A 19935-nucleotide genomic window follows, 5' to 3' on the forward strand; every position below is an offset into this window, starting at 1 on the left:
ATACCTTAAATATCATCTTTAATTTTATTTCTATGTTATGGCATACATATTGACATAATGCCACACTACTCCACAAAATGTGACTTAATACTTCATACTTCAATATGGACATCGATCTTCTTATTCATGTGGTCTTCTTTCTAGAAAAATGGCTACAATTTCGTCAACTTTTTCCCAGTTTTGTGCGATCTTTAAAAGTAATTTTAAATTTAACTGGTCCAGTTTCTCGCATTTTCGAGACAGGAACATTGTCTTATGCCCGGATCCTTCTTTCTTCGGTCTTACTCTCTATTTCATCTATCGTATGACCTACAGCCCAATTCGACTCCTGGTCTCCCTTAGCAAACCTCTCCATTCGTTACGGCCTGTAGCCATTTTTCTCCACGATCGACTGCCAAGGAAATTTCTGGCGTCCTATCTTTTTCCCTGTAATTGTAATCACTTTAAGAAAGCGATTACAATTTGCACTGTATGGCCGTCTTGACTGAGCATCAGTATTTGAATAACTTTTTCCAGCCATGTGTTCGATTTGTTCTAGCTTTCTGACTGTATTATTTTCTTGCAATTTACGACGTGACCTACGTGACGATGTGATCTACGTCGCCACCATTCCAACATCTGGTTTCGCGTCTCTTCGGCATCATGTTACGAACTACTTTCCGTACGATTTCCTCTAGACGTTTATCGTTATATTCGTCGCTCTCTTCAGAGGTTTGTACTCGATAGCTTCGTGAAGCTCGACTAGCTGTCTCGTGTTCCAAGGCAATGGCGAGCGCTTCATCTAAAACTTTCGCTCTTGCTAGTCGTAAAGCTTTCTGTAGTTCACTGTCTCTTAACCCATTGATGAAGGTATCTACAGCAATTTCTTCCAAAATGTTATCTGGTACCTCTGAATAAGCCAACCGCACTATACGAGCAACATCTGCTTCAAACTCTTGCAAATTTTCACTTGCTCGTTGAATTCTACTTCTTACTTGCGCCTTGTAGACTTGTTGTAGATGGGCATTTCCGTAACGTTTGTCTAGTCGAGTAAACAAGGTCTGGTAACATTTTTCTTGACCCTTAGGAATCGATCTTAGGATATCTGCAGCATCACCTCGTAAAGCAGCAGTCAAGGAAATTTTGAATAAAATCCTTTATAAAAGGTATATAAAAAACCCAGTTGGGCTATGTTGCATTGACTGGCTATGTTGCATAGCACAACTGGGTTTTTTATATACCTTTTATAAAGGATTTTATTCAAAATTTTTAATATATGGTATACAGCCAAATACAGGAACTTTGTTTCCTTGTGGATTTCAAGGAAATAGCTTTTTCTTGTTCTGTCCAATGATTGGCTGTCGCAATAGCTTCAAATTGTCTAAGGTATATGGACCAAGAAGACTTTTCATCAAATGGTGGCAATTTAAATCTCATATGATGTGTCGTTTCGTCTCTAGGTGATTCTTCTTTCACTACCGGATCTAAGGCTACTGTATTAACTGGTGGTAGCACTTTTGTATTGGTTATCATGCTCTTTAACTGTTTGATCTTCTCTTCTACTTTATCGAATGTTTTAGAAACTTCTTTAAATTTCTCGTTATTCTGAATACATACTTCTTTAATTATTTGAGAAATCTCGTCGAATCTTCTAGACACATTTTCAAATTTCTCTTCATTTTGTCTAGCTGCTTCTTTAATAATTTGAGACGTTTCATTAAATCTTTTGGAAACGTTCTCAAATTTATCATCATTTTTTCTAGAAGATTCTTCAATCATTTGCGAGACGTTTTCAAATTTATTATCATTTTTTTTAGAAGTTTCTTCAATCATTTGAGAGACATTCTAAAATTTTTCCTCAATTATTTTCGTTAAAACTGCTTCTTCTGCTGATTGAGATTGGAATGTCTCTGGGTCGTCTCCATTCTTGTTGAGAACAGTCTTCAGTCGTTCTTGGAGGATCTTCTTGGACTTGCTGCAGTCTTCATCGCGTTCTTCTAGTTGCTCACGCAACTGTTTTACTGACAGTTCTACTACCAGCATCTTTGGTCAGGCACACACGTACTTTTGTAAATGTTCTTACAAAGATCACTACCTAACTACGCTGATATTCCCGCCGAACAATACTTTTTAAAAGTTCAAAAGTCTTTTTCAAAAGTCACTGCTGAATTTTTTTTTACTCAATTATCCTCATACCGGACGCCATGTAAGTAACTTAACCACTCCCCCAATCATTGTTACTGCATTATGCTGTTACCGATCGTTTGTTAGCGACAACGACACGCTCCACTATAAGAGGATTGTCTCATTTTTCCAGTAGCCTATACTTCCAGTAGCTATATATATATATATATATATATATATATATATATATATATATATATATAATATATATATATAATATATATATATATAATATATATATATATAATATATATAATATATATAATATATATATATATATATATATATATATATATATATATATATATATATATATATATATATATGATGTATATATACTTGTATATATATATATATATATATATATATATATATATATATACAAGTTATTATATACGAGAATATTCTGGATTAGCCCACCTCTAATTCGTCTCATCGAAAGCGCATCGAAGACGGGCGCTATTGAAATTCCCAACTCTTGAGTTTTCTATATTTATCCTTCTAAGAATTATTATGACGTATCGGAGATGGGCTATTTCGTTACAATATATTGAACCATTGGTTGTGATTTATGACATACGTATTACTTTTTCTAGAGCCAGGTTGAACAGTATACAAGAGAGAGGGTCTCCCTGCCGCAGCACGTTATTTGTTTTAAAAGGTTCAGACAGTTCTCCCTGAATTCGTACTCTACATTCAACTTTTTCAGGAGTTAGTTTTGTTAAATTTACCAACTGATTTGGTATTCCTAGCTCTTTCATTGCTTTGAACATATCTCTTCTTCTATTCACAGAGTCGTAGACTGCTTTGTAGTCTATAAATATGTGATGAGTATCAATGCCAGTGTTTTTTCCAAAATTTGTTTCAGGGTTACAATTTGATAAATTGTCGATTTACCACTTCTGAAACCAGCCTATTTTCAGGTATTTTCCTACTATCCGTTCTGCATATGGTGCCATACGGTGACATAGTACTGTGGAAAATATTTTGTACGCTGAATTTAGAAGCGTAATTCCTCTGTGGTTAGAGCATTCAAAGATATCTCCTTTTTTTGTGTCTGGTGCAAAGTATTCCAATATTCCAATCATTGAGAAGGGATTTCTGTGTTCATATGTCTTTTATAAGCTGTTGTAATGCTATTATGGTATTGTGGCCACCTTCGTTATATAGTTCAGCTGGGAGATTATCTATTCTAGGTGATTTGTTTCTGGCTAGCTTTTTAACTACATGTTTAATTTCAAGAATCGTTGGTGGTTCCTCTTACCTCTCGTCTGTTCCCCTTACCTCATCTCTTTCTTCTTCCAGGTTTTCTTCTTCTTCAAGGTTAAAGTATTTCACCCATCTATTCAATACATCTTTTCTTGTTGTTGATAGGTCGCCATTCTGACTTCTGTATTGTCTTGTGGTTGCATTGAATTCTTTTATGTTGATGTTAACTTTTTTATAGAATGCTCTGAATTCTTTCTTTCTGTTGAGGTTTTCTATATATATTTAAGTTCCTCATTTATGTGGTGTCGTTTTTTTATTTTGTGTATCCTCTTTTCTTTTTTTCTTTTTGTCTGGTAATTCCCTAAAGTTGTTCTAGTTCGTCGGGTAAGCATCTTTCTGTAGGCTTAATTTTTTTTCTTTTGTTACATTCTTGCATTCATCGATAAACCAATTTTTTTTACTATAAAAAAGGGTCGAAAAATAGTTCGTTTAATGTTTTATAAATCTCTCAAATTGTTTTTAATCTATATTTGGATCTCAGACTCCTTTTTCGTATATATTGGAATCGTCAATTAATTTAGGTCAATCTCGATAAAAAATTAATTGTACCAAAATTAAGTAATTTCATTAAACAAGTAATGTCTTTTTTTATATTTTTTTATGTTATATTTTACTAAAAGGTTTTAACAGTCGATATAAAAAAGTTTTATTATTTTGAATTTATAATCTAGAAGGCAATAAAAAAGCTCATTGAAAAGTCCATTAAAAGGACCGTTAAAGATTCGTTAAGAATCATTGAAAATACCTTACTATAATTTACTATAAATTGCTGCTTCTGAGCGGTAAAAAGATATTCTCACGTCTCGAGTGGGACAGTCACATCACCGCAGTCTACGTAAAATCATTTAGCTTTTACCACGGATTATTATGAACGCATTAAAACATATCAAAGAAGTTAAGTGTTTTTTGTGACTGTGCTCAAATAAAATAAAGTTATCTGAAACTAAAAACCTACAATTAACTTTACTTTTTTACCTATTCACTTTTAATTTCAGCTCATCCAAACTGCAAACTATTTATAACGCATGCTGGTTTTCTAAGCACGATCGAAACTATTTATCATGAGGTGCCAGTTCTTGCTATTCCTTTCGTTGCTGATCAGGATTTAAATGCCCTGAGGATGGTCGATACAGGAGTTGGACTCACAACAAAACTGAATGAAATAACAGAATCCAAACTCGATTTTATGTTACATGAGCTTCTCTATAATGAAACGTAAGTAAACTTTATTCTAATGTCAAAAATTAAAAACTTGTTCGGCAGAATTGTGTGACATAAATAGAGTTTTAGTCTAGTATGTATGCTCTCGATACATCTTAATGGACAGAGGGGGTGGCATTTGAGTTGCGAAATACCTGCTCATTATTGCGCATTATATAACTTTCTGCGGACAGTCTCAGATTGGAACTGACCCAAACTACGTACCTTGGCTTCGAAGGTCTTGACAAGTTTTCCCCACTTTTTAGGTACTTCACTTGTGCTTTCCAGTCTCTTGTTCCCATTTCTTCTATGTCAGAATGAACAGTCTCAAATCACTTCGGTCGTGGTCTCCCTCTTCTTTTTTTCCCTTGTTCTCCTGCTTGTAAGACTTTTAGGACGTTTCTTTCTTTTTTCATTCGTAAAACATGTCTCAACCATCTAACTCCCTGTGCTTTGATTTTCTGCGTTATTTTAGGTCTCTTATAGATTTCCATTAGCTCCTGGTTTGTTCTTTTGTACCATTCCCCATAGCCTCCTTTTTCCCACCAAAAAGTTTTCTCAGGACTTTTCTGTCCCAAATCTCTAACTTTTCTTCTTCTTTTTGATTTATGGTCCTTCGTGCAAGTGAGACCAACATATTGAAGGCAAGTTCGAATCTTGGCTGCCCTGGACACGTTTTTTTGCATGCAACAGTGCGTTTAATGATGCTACTGCTTTGCTGCCTTTCAACAACTGCTTGTCTATGTCTCTCTCTTCGCCTCCTTTATTCCGCTGAAATATATGAAACAATATTCTGAGATCTATTAAACTCAATTAGATAAATTAGTTTTTTAAATAAAGTTTTACTTTCAAATATTTAGGCTTACATTAGAAATAATTTAACATCAGCTTAAAGAAAATTTTGTTTCGTTACATTAGCAGGCAAATACAGAGGAGTAAAGGTAAACTCAGAACAACTCGCCCTGTAAGAATTGGAAGCTACTTTGCAGAGAGTCATAAATTACTTAAATTGTATACTTTGCGAAAGAGGTAAAAACATTAAAGAGTAGAAAATAACTTGGCAAAAGAACCAAACAGCTAAGTTTATTCTCGGAGATAACCAGTGCATATAATGGATTACAGGGACTCTAGAGAACACAGTATTAATACATGATTAGAAAAATCTTATAATAATACCCTAGAAAACAAGATAAGTATACTAATAATAAAATGTAGTCATATGAATACTTTGCATGGAGCCCTACAATAAACGCTGTTTAATCTAATACAAATATTTTGGTTCACATAGGAAAAATAATGGTGAAAAAAGAAATAAACGCTATATCAGAGGGAAAATAAAGCTTACATAGCTCAACAATTGTTGGGAAAAACTGCTACTTGACTAGATACAACATATTGCCCAGATTGTATTTCTTCCACTTAACATTGTTAAAAGAGAAGGGAAGTTTAGCGTCATCATTTTTAGTTGGCCATGATCCGCCAGTATCTCCAACCGTCTACCATTGTAATCAGTCATCAGTCTCTCTGTATTCCCATGCAGTACTTTGATAACAAAAATGGCTAAATACAATGTTGATGAAAACGAAATCTTCCTCAGGAAGCTTGTATATAGAGGTCGCAGAGAAGCTTATAACTAAATAATAAGCCTTGAATGCTGACAACGCTTTAATTTACTTATAATTATTTGCCATCCTAATGATATGAATGCTTACGTTTATTCTAGGTATACAAGAAATGTTCAGAAGAGATCTTCTTCTTCTTCTTCTACGACACTACAGCCCAAATTGAGCCTTGGCCTCCTTTATTGCCTCCACCCTTGCTTGTCTGTGGCTGATTTTCTCCATACACGGACTCCTAAAAGGGCTTGTGCTTCGCTGTTTACTGTGTCTTCCCAGCACTTTCTTGGCTTTCCAGTTGGTCTCTTTCTCCGCATTCTAGGATTCAGTGCTTTTTTTGGCAGCCTATCCTCTCCCATTCTTATCGCCTGTTCCATTGCAATCTTCTAATGTATTCTAATGAAGTCTGACAGTGGTGCTTCCTCATAAAGTTGATAAAGCTCGTTATTGTATCGACTTCTGAAGATTCCGTTTTCCCTCATAGGTCCTAGTATTCTCCTCAGTACTTTCCTTTTGAATGTGTCGAGTTTCCTTTTTGATGTTTCTTTTAGGACTCATGCTTCACTGCCTATTGGTTGAATTAAGGTTTTATAGATTCTCATCTTTGTATTTTGGTGGACATTTTCTTTTCGTCTGTATCATTATTTTTGTTTTTTATATGTTAATTTCCACATCTAGCCTTTTTGTTTCGTTTTTAACTAGAAGCCGCTAGTTTATAATATACGTGAGGCCTTTATATGCTGTACATAGTAGAGAAATTCCACGGTAGTTTTTGCAGTGGAGTTTGTCCCTTTTTTTAGATCGGGCCTACTATATTTTTTTCCAGTCGTCAGTTATTTTCTCTTCTTGCCATATGTCTTTGATGAGCTCGTTGATGTGACTTGCTAGGTGGTCGCCACCTACCTTATACAATTCTTCTGGTATTTTGTCAACTCCCGGGCCTTTATTGTTTTTCTGGGTCTTAATAGCTTCGAGAACTTCCTCTATAGTTGGAGCTTCTACTCCATTCTCTACTTCATTCTCTTCTACGTAGTTCGTACTTATTTCATCTTCCAGGTCTACTTGTGTACCAAGTAGGGTCTGAAAATAGTGCTTCCCGGTTTTTGCGACTTTCTGTTGGTTACTGATTATTTTCCCATTTTCATCTTTACATAGACTTGTTAGAGTTTTATACCCGCTTTTTATCTTTTTTAGGTATTCGTAAGCCCCTCTAATTTCGTTGTTTTTGAAATTTTCTTCCATTTTTTCTATTTGTCCATTTTCATAGGCTCTTTTTTATTTCTATATATCTTGTCTGCTTTCCATCTTGCAACTTCAAATGATGTTCGTCTTTATCGTGTTCTTCTTATTATATACATTTTGTGTGCTTCATTTCTTTCCTCTATTGCTTGTCTGCACTCATCATCGAACCATGCTCCCCTTCTCGCATTTTTCTTGTTTTCCAACGTGGATGCTGCTGCTGTCAGTACTGCTGTTTTGATATTATTCCATTTGCCCTCTATGGAGTGCAGTTCTAGCGCCCTTAACTCATTTGCGACTTTTTCTTTGAACTTCTATTTATATTCCTGAATCTTCAGTTTTTCTGGTCTAGTTTGTTTGTTCTTTGTTGTCTTTCGTTTTTTTCTTTGTTAACTCGGCATATTAATTTGGTTTGGAGTAAAAGATGGTCTGATCCACAGCACGCTCCTCGTCGTGTTCTCATATCTGAGATACTACTGACTGCCCTTTTGTCTGAGGGAAGTTTAGTGTCATGTATCATTTTTAGTTCGACATGACCGCCCGTATTTCCAACCGTCTACCATTGTAATCAGTCTCTCTGTATTCCCATGCAGTACTTTGATAATTAAAATCGCTAAATATGAAGTTGATAAAAACGAAATCTTCCTCAGGAAGCTTGTATAAAGAGGTCACAGAGAAGCTTATAAATAAATAATAAACCTTGAATGTTGAAAACGCTTTAATTTACTTATAATTATTTGTCATCCTAATGATATGAATGCTTACGTTTATTCTAGGTATACAAGAAATGTTCAGAAGAGATCTAGGCTGATGAAAGATCGTCCCGTCAAACCGATGGACCTAGCTGTCTATTGGGTAGAATACGTTATTAGACACAAAGATCTATCCCATATGCGAGTAGCTGGTCTTGAACTCACGTGGTACCAATATCTCTTGTTAGATGTTATTTTGATTTGGAGTATGGCAGCTGTATCTGGAACTATGATTATTTTTTATACTTTGAAATTAATTTTATGTAAGCGATCGAAAAAATTAAAAACAAATTAAATAGTAACATAGTACTTTAATTAATGATATATTATCAAGAAAATTCTGTTTTAGATCTTAGAATAGAATGGTTTTTATTAAACATCATATTAAATTATAAGAATATCTTAGTAATATTGTTATAATTCGGGTATTTTTTCACATAATGGTCTTAAATAAAAATTTTCTTATTGATATTTAAGGTGACCTGATCTGTTAATACCAATTCATGGTTGTTATATGTATTGAGAGACGGACTGTCAATTAGACAACTGGGTTGTGGTTTCTAATTGGGTTTCCTTCTATTGAAGTTTGTGGGAGTCTCTCTTCTGATCTTTAACTACCTAATCGTATTACATCTTGTGCCCCCATCACGCTCTTATATCTTCGTTTTAACGTGTATTTTTCTAACGTGGAGCCGTATGGCTGTGTCATCTGTGTATCTAGCATTGTTGGTAGTTTCCTCTCAAATTCGAGTTTCACACTGCGCTTCTAAGTTAATGAAGTGTATGAATATCGATCCTAAAAAAGCTCCAGGGTTAGATCTAATAAGAGGCGAAATATTAAAACAATTACCAAAGACAGCTATCACTAGGCTTACATACCTATTTACTGCATCATATAGATTAAATTATGTTTCCAAGGTTATGCTGCAAAATGGCAGAAGTAATAATGACTGAATTACCAAGAAAGCTGGCAAATGAGGTAAAAATCCTAATGAAAAGACTAAAGATCATCATCGAATAAAAGAGATTAATCCCACCACATGAATTTGGCTTTAGATATAGTCATTCAACGATAGATTAGATACATAAAATCACCAACATCATTAAAAAGGCGCTAAAGGGAAAACAAGTCTGTTCAAATATCTTCCTGAATGTGGCCCAAGCCTTCGATAATGTTTGGCATGAAGGCCTTATTCATAAATTGAATAGAGCACTATCAAGGCAGTATTCACAATTATTAGAATCGTACTTAACTGAAAGACACTTCAGAATAAAGCAGGAGATTACCTGCACAGAGTTAAAGAAAATCAAGGCCGGAGTACCGCAGGGAAATGTGCTCTATCCAGATCTCTATTTATCATACACTAGTGATATTTCTGAACTCGAAATGAAACAATCGTATTATTTGCAAACGACAAAGCTGTTCTGGCAGTGGGTAATAATTATGAAGAAGCTGCAAGAAATCTACAATCTCCAATAAACAAGATCGATGATTGGATCAAAAAATGAGTTCTTCCATTGATTATTAGATATATTATACCGATTATTTCCAGTTTTGCAAATGTAGTTATATATTTTTTAGCTCTGAGACATTCTTATCTGTTTGATGGCATCTTTCACTTTTTTAATAATCGGACCAGTATTGGTATGATTTGTGGTTTTAAGAGACATGCTCATACCATAAAAGAGTTCGTTTAGATGTAGTCCTTCTTTTTTCGTGTTATAATATAATCGTAAGAAGAGATTGTGATGAGACTTGATGAATCGAGATTCGTTGTTGGACATTTTTTCTACTGGAATATATTAAATATTTTATAAATAATAGGCCATTACATTTCCTTTTTATCCTTCGCATCTTCCTTTATGATGTCTAGGTTCTTCTTCTTCAAGTGCCATCTTCGTTCCGAAGGTTGGCGATCATCAGGGCTATACGTATTTTCGAAACTGCTGACCGAAACAATTCGTTGCTGCTACAGCTATACCATTCCCGTAAATTCTTTAGCCAGGAGTTTCGTCTTCTTCCTATGGACCTTTTTCCTGCTATTTTCCCTTGCATAATTATTCGAAGCAGTTCATATCTTTCGCCTCTTGTAATGTGTCCCAAGTATTGCAGTTTTCGTTTTTTGATCGTAAATATGACTTCCTTTTCTTTATTCATTCTTCTCAAGACCTCGACATTTGTGACTCTCTCGGTCCATGATATTCTTAGGATTCTGCGATACATCCATAGTTCAAATGCCTCTAATTTTTTGGTATCAATATTTTTCAACGTCCATGACTCCATTCCGTAGAACAGCACAGAAAGTACGTAACATCTCATCAGGCGAAATTTTATTTCAAGGCTCAAATCTCTTCCGCAGAACACTCTCTTCATTTTAGTGAATATGGATCTGGCTTTTTCTATTCTTATTTCGATTTCTGCTGAGCTATCGTTGTATTCATTTATAAAAGTGCCTAAATATTTGTATTTGCTAACTCGATCGATAATTTCATTGTGTAAATATAAATTTTGGACATTTTGTGTTGATTTCGATATTACCATAAATTTAGTTTTCTTTATGTTCAAAGATAGTCCATATTCTTCGCTGCAGTCTGCTATCTTATTCACCAATGTCTGTAGCTCTTCAAGTGTTTCTGCGATCAGAACGGTGTCGTCGGCAAATCTCAGATTGTTTAATCTAACACCATTTATTTTAATACCTACGGATTGCTCAGAGAGTGTTCTATTCATTACGTCTTCGGAATAGAGATTAAACAGGGTTGGTGACAGTATACACCCTTGTCTCACACCTCGCTTTATTTCAATTTCTTCAGTGGTATTATTCTCTACTCTCACTACTGCTTTCTGATTGTAGTACATATTTGCTATTAGTCGGATGTCTCGTTTATCTAAATTATTTTCTGTCAGGAGTCTGATTAGGTGATCATGCCGCACTTTATCAAAGACCTTGTTGTAATCTATGAAACACATGAATACATCTTGATTTATGTCAAGACATCTTTGAGACATAACGTTCAGTGCAAACAACGCCTCTCTTGTTCCAAGTCCATTTCGAAATCCAAACTGGGTATTATTGATGACCATTTCCAGTTTTCTGTGTACTCTAGAGTGTATAATTTTCAGAAATATTTTCAGTACATGGCTCATCAGACTGATTGTACGGTAATCACTGCATTGTTTGGCATTTATCTTTTTTGGTATAGTAACAAAGGTGGATAAAAGCCATTCTTGTGGTATTTTTCCTGATGTATAAATGCTATTGAAAAGTTTAACTAAAATGTGAATCGAGTCTTTTTCTATTAGTTTAAGGATTTCCGTTGGTATTTCATCTGGACCTGGGCTTTACCATTTTTCATTCTTTTTAGTGCGTACATTACTTCTTCTTCCGTTATTTCTGGACCTTCGTCTCCTTGTATGTTACTTAGCTCAGATTGTTGTCTATCATCTGCAAAGAGTTCTTCAATATAGTTTTTCCATGTCTTCAACTGTTCTTCTAGTTCTGTTATTATGTTTCCGCTGACATTATACAGGGTATTTGGCTGCTTACGTTTTTGTGTACCTGCAAGTTCTTTCACTTTTTTATGTACATTAAAAATATCATGTTTTGCCTGCAATTGCTCTATTTCTTCACATTTTCTTTTATAAAAATCTTCTTTTGTTATTCTGATTTCTATTTTGATTTCTTTCTGTATTTGTTTATACCTTTGTTCGTTTTTTCCTTTCATTATTCTCCGATTGTCCATGAGAAGAAGGATCTTATCAGTCATCCACCTTTGCTTTATTTTTGGTTTTTCTTTAGTCAGAATTTTCTTCACAGGACCTGTTATCGCCATTTTTACGTTTTGCCATTTTTTATCTATGTTGTTCGTTGGCTGAGATGTTTCTTTTTCATGAAGTATTTTGAAATTATTATTAATACATTTTTGCAGTTTCTCCTTTACCTCCAGGTTACATAAATAACTGACGTCTATCTGATTTGCTCTTCTTTTCTGCTCCAATCTTTTTAGTTTAATACTCATTTGCGCTATTAGAGGGTTATGGTCTGAAAAGACATCTGCGCCTGGGTAAGCTTTAACGGATTTTAAGGAGTTTCTGTATCGTTCGTTTATCAGTAAAAAATCAATCTGGTTTCGAATTATTCTTTCGCCATTGTCCTGGGGTGATTTCCACGTATAAAGTCTTCTCTTTGGTAAGTTGAAGAATGTATTAGATGCAATCATGTTATTCTCCTGGCAGAATTGAAGTAGTCTGTGACCTCGTTCATTTCTTTTACCGAGTCCGTATTCTCCTACATGTTTTCCACTTTTTCCTTTACCAATTTTTGAGTTAAAATCACCTAGAATTACGGTAATGTCTCGTGGTTTCGTCGATTTTAATACTTGATTGATTTCTTCGTAGAATTGTTCAATTTCGTCCTCGGATTTATCTGCAGTAGGTGCATAGATCTGTATGATATTTAGTTTACTTGTGTTTGTTTGTAATTGAAGAATGTCTAGATTAAATTAATAAAAATGGTTAATAAGTTGAGTCATATATTTAGCACAATGTACAATTTCTTAAGCCTAGAAAACATAATAAATTATATAATTCTTTGGTAAATGTCTATTAAAATCTACTTGACTTTTGACCTAACAATCAGTGTAAAAAATATAATACGTGTTATTTTTCTCCAAAATGTATGTAATTTTTAAGAGGTTGGCTGTTGGATGACGGTCCTATTTGGTTTAGATAACTCAATTACAAATTTTAATCGTTTGATTCCTTGGAATCAGCTGATATTTAATAATCTGATTGAAAGCTTTAGATTTTTGTTCGAAAAAAGAAGTACAACCGTCAGTTTAAATACAAAATTAAGTTCACAAGGATACTTGTGGAAAGGGTTAACAGTCACAAAAGTGGAGAAAAAACAAACGATCTTGCTACCTTATCTTTTAACGAAGACGTTTCGTATATTAATCTATACACATCATCAGTTCATAAGCATTTTTAGCTATCAATTTGATGAAAGTGAAGTATATAAAAAAGTTCAACTCTGGAACCATGGAGTTAAAAAGTTCAATGTTTTTTGAAGAAAAAACAGAACTAAGTTACTTTTTTATATAATTATAACAGAGAACAGCAGTACGTAAAAAATTATAAGGACAATAGACTTTCTAACATGGAGCGACAAAGATAATTCAAAATCACTGATAGGAAGGTTTAGTAAGTAAACATTAATAAATAACTTGTATTTGACTTTAGGTAAAATGTTGCTGTCACGATGATTGAAGAATTAAAGTAAAAAACGGAATGTGGCACTCCAGTAGTGACTGAGGAGGGAAATCATAGCTTTCTTATTGTGGTCTATTATGCACCGACCGATGGATCCATATGTATGTATATATATATATATATATATATATATATATATATATATATATATATATATATATATATATATATATATATATATATACTTATGGTAGACTTCGAGACCCGAGCACTATCCACATTAAAGCTCAAACCTACATGTTGGCTTACGATATGTTGGCGAAACACTCGTTATTTGGCCCCATGGCTGGAATGCTTTGGTGTACTTTCAAACACATCTGAATGGTATACATCCTAGTATCCAGTTCACGATGGATGAAGAAACTGATTCATCTCTAACGTTTCTCGAAGTTATCATATAGAAAAACCAATTTCAAGGTTTTAGTCACTCTGTTTATCAAAAACCCACCCATATCAATCGTTACTTGCATGCCAACTCTCATCATTTCCCTTCACAAATTAATTCGGTCATTATTACGCTTGTCTCCAGATCAATACGCCTTTGCGATGATGCAAGTAGATCCACTGAGTTCTCTAGTTTAAAACAAGCCCTCATTCAAAACGGTTACCGCGAAAATTACATCAATAGGAGCATCTATAGACACCAATCTCAACTCAAAGACTCAGATCCTTGTCAGCTTGTCTTCCTTTTATCAAAGGTGTCACTGACAAAATCGACAAAATTCTTAAATCAAGAGGAATTAAAACAATATTTACCCCCAACAAAAACTTGAATCTTTTGTACGATCAATCAAAGACAACATTCCAAATGAACAACACGGAGTTTATGAAATTTCTTGTGCAGACTGCTCCCAATCCTATATAGGCCAAACGAATCATAGAATCCAAAATAGGATTTATGAACATTCCATTTCTGTTCGCAATTCCGATTCAATTTTAGATCTAGGTCAACACCATCTTCACACAGGTCACAAAATTAATTTTAAAAACTCCAGAATCATAGCTCCCATCTGCTTCTATAAACCAAGAATTATTCGCGAGGTCGTAGAAATTGAAAAAAGGCCAAATTGTCTCAATAAAAGAGATAACGGCATATGTTCGCTCCAACACCTGCGCCAATCCCCGCGCCAACCTCCACCCAAACCACGTCACCAACGACGGTATAAATGAACCGTCCGCTGTTCCCAGTAGCAGTAAGGCATTGGTTAGTGATCAGTTTAGTAGTGTCTGGGGATTCGGGAGACTAAGACCTCGGAAGCCCTGATAAAAACATCAGAGAGGATGTCGAAAACTGGGCGCAGTGATAATCAACGCGGTTCAACCCTGAAGACTGTTGATTAGATTTAATTGTACTAACCTCGGAAATATTTCGAAACATTATCTTAGTACTGTCTTATATTGGTAAAAATAATAATAAAGAGACATGCATGGAACTGCGTTTACTACTCCACGTCTTGTGTAAACGTGAAAGAGAGTGAGTGGGAGATAAGGGGTCCGATTCTACAACTATACATAGCCATATTAGAGCGCAGTATATATAATATATATCTATAGGTATATAAGCAAAAAGTTGTTTGCAAAGTCGAAATACAGGGCGAACAATCACAGGCATTTGAAACGCATGTTGGGCTGCGACAGGGAGATGCGCTGGCGTGTCTTCTTTTCAACATAGCTTTGGAAAAGGCGGTCAGGGATGCCCAAATAGACAGCAGAGGAAACATTTTTAATAAATCATCTCAAATTTTGGCATATGCAGATGATATTGATCTAGTTGCCCGCACAACACGCAAGCTAGAAGAAATATATACCACCTTGTCAAACGCCTCAAAAAATATGGGCCTGCAAGTAAATCAAAATAAAACTAAGATAATGTCATCAATACCCAACAATAGAGCCAGAAACATCGGCCACCAATTCACGGTTGATAATTCTACCTTTGAAGTGGTGGACAAATTCACATACTTAGGCTCCCTGATCACCAAGGAGAACGTCATGACGGAAGAAATCAAGCGAAGAATAATCCTAGCAAACAAATGCTATTTTGGACAGTAGACATATGAGAAGCAGAAACTTAAGCCAAAAAACAAAAATAACCATATACAAAACCCTTATACAACCAGTGTTGACATATGGGTCGGAGACATAGACCATTTCCAAGGCAGATGAAAATCTCCTGCTTATATTTGAACGAAGGATCCTGAGAAGAATATTTGGTGGCATCTGTGAAAATGGTGTTTGGAGAAGGAGGTACAGCTACGAGATATATCACAGATATAAACATATATTTGGTGGTAAAGACGTAGTATCCTTTATAAAAATAGGAAGACTAAGATGGGCAGGACATCTGGCAAGATCACAGCAGAACAACCCTCCTAGAAGAATCCTTATGTCACCACCTGTGGGAAGTAGAAGTAGAGGTAGACCAAAACTCAGATGGAGGGATGGTGTAGATGAGGATGGTAGACAAATAGGCGCAGCAAACTGGCAACAGTTGGCAATGGATATAACTGACTGGCGTAATAGACTTGGGAAGGTCGAGGCTCTTTTATAGGGCTGTAGCACCAATGATGATGATGATAGGTATATAAGCTGTGGTTCGCGCAATTTGTCGTTACAACGGTTTCAGGCGTTTCAATCGTTCGTCGTTTTTTATCATACCTCTGCTTCATTCACCGGTCCGTCCGTAGCCCACGATAAGAAAGCTACGCTTCCAAAAAAGTTAAAAGTGTTTTAGCATCAACTTAGTTACAACTTAAAAGGCTCACAAAGAAAAAAGAGTTGCTTTATTTGTGAAAGAGTTTGCGTAAATACTTCGATGGACCCTTGGCAGTAGGCCATTTATTTAAACAAAAGATCATGCGTAGTATAATATTTTAGATGTTCGAACTCGGAATTGTCAGAGCTCGAACGTAGCTGGCAAGGTTTTGTACCTCTAGAGCAAATTTCACGCTACGATCTATTGAGACTACGCCTTCAGCTATTGAAATCGTCATGTCGATTAAAAATTAAGTTATTTTTAGACATATGTATGGTGAAATTTCTCAATAATTGTTAAACACTATTTATAGTAGGCACAACAATAATAAACTAAACTGTCTCTATCAAAAACTCGTCCCCAAATAACCTAACGCAATTCTGTTTCGGTTTATACCTTTCATATGACACTAACAAATTCCAAAATGCATGTTTATAATATATTAAATTCTAGAGATCCACTAGTTTACTAGGACCAGTTGGTGTACAGTCAAAATCGTTTATAACGAACTTCAGGGGACTGGTGGTTTTTGTAAACATTGTAGCCAGTGTTCTCTGTAAGCGGTTCTATGTTGCTATAATCGATTACACTGGTAGGAACAGTTAGTTCGTTGTACCTAGGTTTATGACGCAAAAATGTGTTACTTTATCTATACTTATAATATGTTATAATAACATATTATACATAACATTTAACATATGTGTTTATTGTACTTACGTAAATCTAAATATGTACATACATATATGTATAATATGTATTGAAATAAGTATGTCAATAAAGTATACTCATAAAATAACGGTTTCTCAAAATCTTTGTATTATAAAAGTGTAGGCATACATACTATTTATTTTTAAAAAGACAAAGAAAAATAGATACATTTATGTATTACAAAATATGTAAATACAATATTTTACCTGAATATTTAATGAAAAAAATCGCCTTCCTTGAACTTCTGAAAAAAACATTTTTTCAATTGATGTGAAAACAATCGATAATGAGTCTTTCACACTCTGGGAAGTTTCAGCAGTCTGAATAAATGCTCTTATGGTGGAACAAGCAGCATACGCTTCAGCAACAGTAGGGATTTTGCCGAAATCTTCCAATTCTTCATCAGCCTCATCAGTACTTTGTTTGTCACTAGTTTGGTGACTCAGTACGATGTCAATATCTGACAGTTCTTCGCTCGTACTTATTTTGTCATCCACTCGTACATAGTCATCTGCAGAGCAGTCAGAACTGAGAAGGGAAACGGCATCCTGCAAATGCTTTTGTGCAATATCGTTGTATGCGATTCCTGATGGTTGTAAGTCGTTAGTTAGGCCGGAAAAACGAAAACAGTTGATGATCGTTTCCTTCCGCACAGATTCCCATGCCTTTGATATCAGTAGTATACCGTTAAAAATACTGACTTTCGTATCGTCGTTATTCTCTCTCTTTTCGATGATTTTGTACACCAATTCTTTCCGAAAGCATTCTTTAAGACTTCTTATAACTCCTTGGTCTATGCTCTGCAGTACTTACGTACAACTTGGAGGAAGAAAAACGAGTTTAATTTGTTTTAACCTGTCAACTAGTGGGTGTGACAGTTGTCGATAATTAAAATTATGTGTTTCTTTTGTTGTAAAAGTTCAATGTCCCATTTTATTAAAATCTTTTCAAAAATAGCCGACGTCATCCAGGCTTTTTTATTGAAATCGTAATCAATCGGGAGATTTTTCACGTTTTTAAAACAGCGCGGCATTTTACTTTTTCCTATCACCAAAAGCTTCCTTTTTATGGAACCGGACATGTTGGCTGCAACAAGAAATGTAACTCGCTCTTTCGAGAGTTTACCACCGGAACATTTCTCCCCTTTAAACTTTAACGTGTGATCAGGTGCCAGTCTAAAAAATAACCCCATATCGTCAGCATTAAAAATTTCATCATCGCTATAGCCGGACCTGAGTGTAGGCCACACATTTTCGACTCAGTCATTTGTAATTGATCTGTCAACAACTGCTGACTCACCTGAAATTTTTCCATGGACAATATTGTGGCGAGCTCGGAAACGTTAACCCAGGAAGCATTACACTTAAAATCTTTCTTCAAAATCACAGCCAAAGCGTCAGCCTTTACCTGAAGTATCGGCCCACCCACGGGTACATTGTTTGCGCGTTGTTGTTTGAACCAATCAAGCAAAGCACTTTCAATGTCACTGTGATTTGATGACCGAACGCGTTTTCCTTTTTCACACTTATTAAATTGCATAATAATTTTCACTCGCCGTTTCATCGTTCCAGAATCGACTCGGCAAATTATTCCAAACTGTTCCTCAATAGTAAATTGTTTCCGTGACATGTTTTCTATGAAGGCTAGACACAACTGAATTCAAATTCAGAAACTCTTGGCTTGGGCCAAATGGTGTAATATAATATAATGGTGTAAATATACAATGGACCCGTCTTGGAAGGTCTAAATGTCTAAAGGACAAGTAATCAAGTGTAGATGCCTGCCCGGATGTACTTTAACCATAAATTAATAAATCCTTACTTGTCATTTCGCGGTACTAAATATCGGTAATACCTGTGAGAAATACAACACTACAATGTCGATTTTCATAACCTTACAGGATAGCACTTTTAAACTTATTTATTAAGATGTGGAAACATTATTATATTGAACATTGTATCTACTGTCATTTACATCATGCGTTGGTTATAATTATTTATTATTTATTTATTATACAGTGTGTAAAAATGTCATAATTGAAAAAAATGGATGTTATATCATCTGAGGTACAGATATGTACTTGAAATTGTACACTGTAACCAATATTTTAACTGCTATTGTTCCAAGAAATACGTTTGCTCTAACCGATTTGTTCATTATAAGCAATATAAATGCGTTTTTTGTATGTCATTTTATGGGAACTACTACATATTTTGTTTGTTATATCCGATTGTACGTTATTGCCGGCGTCGTTGTAAACGATTTTGACTGTATATTAAAAGTAATCAAAATCAGATTATCGTCGATAGTCAACCTCTTAAATAACATTTTGGATTATACATTGAAAATATAACTTAAAAATATAATTATATATACAGTAAAACTTCCGTTAACCGAAATAACTGGGGGGAGGTCGTTTCGGATAACAAGAATTTCGGTTAAAAATAACATTGTTTTTTATAATATTCTTGAACAAAGTATTGGTATTAAAAAATACTATGAGTTGATTTCGTAATATTTTCTAATAAGTAAATCCAAAATAAAGTAATACAATTAAGGAAAATGAACAAGATTAACATGCTTTTTTAAAGAAATCTATTTTCTTTTGCGTTTTCGTTTGACAGCGATGTTTTTCTCCCTCTCCATCGTTCATTTGCAGAACTCTGATCTAACGGCTGAATTAATCTTGTGACATTCGGTGGCAAAAATCTGACAATTGTCACTATTTTGTAGATTTTGAGTGTGAGTTGGCGCATTGTTAACAATGCTTTGGTGGGAAGGTTTTTTGATTTTAAAAAAGATTTTACAGTTGAGACGAATTCACTTTCGAACCATTCTGAAAAAAGAAAAGTGGTCGACATCCATGACCTTTTTTGGCTTGTATAACTGAAAGTGATTTTTGGAAATATCTTTTAGAGCTTTTGGTTGTTGTGATTTTCCAACACACAGAGACATCAATTG

General features: G+C 34.7%; 2 protein-coding genes across 2 annotated transcripts in view; one reads left to right on the forward strand and one right to left on the reverse strand.

Annotated features, from left to right (window-relative positions):
- Window positions 1-8541, forward strand: part of LOC140435700 (uncharacterized) — a 64512-nt gene extending 55971 nt beyond the window's left edge. Inside the window, exons 9-10 of the mRNA XM_072524421.1 lie at window positions 4428-4647; window positions 8264-8541. Of these exons, the coding sequence (XP_072380522.1) occupies window positions 4428-4647; window positions 8264-8534 (491 nt within the window). The 3' untranslated portion in view covers window positions 8535-8541. The remainder of the gene's footprint in view (window positions 1-4427; window positions 4648-8263) is intronic.
- A 1276-nt stretch (window positions 8542-9817) lies between these two features.
- On the reverse strand, window positions 9818-18603 carry LOC140435701 (uncharacterized). The gene is made up of 3 exons (XM_072524422.1): window positions 18274-18603; window positions 17276-17774; window positions 9818-10032 (listed from the first exon to the last, which is right to left on the reverse strand). Exons 1-3 carry the CDS (start codon window positions 18601-18603, stop codon window positions 9818-9820), a joined length of 1044 nt encoding a protein of 347 aa, XP_072380523.1.
- Between the last annotated feature and the right edge of the window lie 1332 nt (window positions 18604-19935).

This window comes from Diabrotica undecimpunctata, chromosome 3, assembly GCF_040954645.1.
Source record: "Diabrotica undecimpunctata isolate CICGRU chromosome 3, icDiaUnde3, whole genome shotgun sequence".
NCBI classification, from domain to species: domain Eukaryota; kingdom Metazoa; phylum Arthropoda; class Insecta; order Coleoptera; family Chrysomelidae; genus Diabrotica; species Diabrotica undecimpunctata.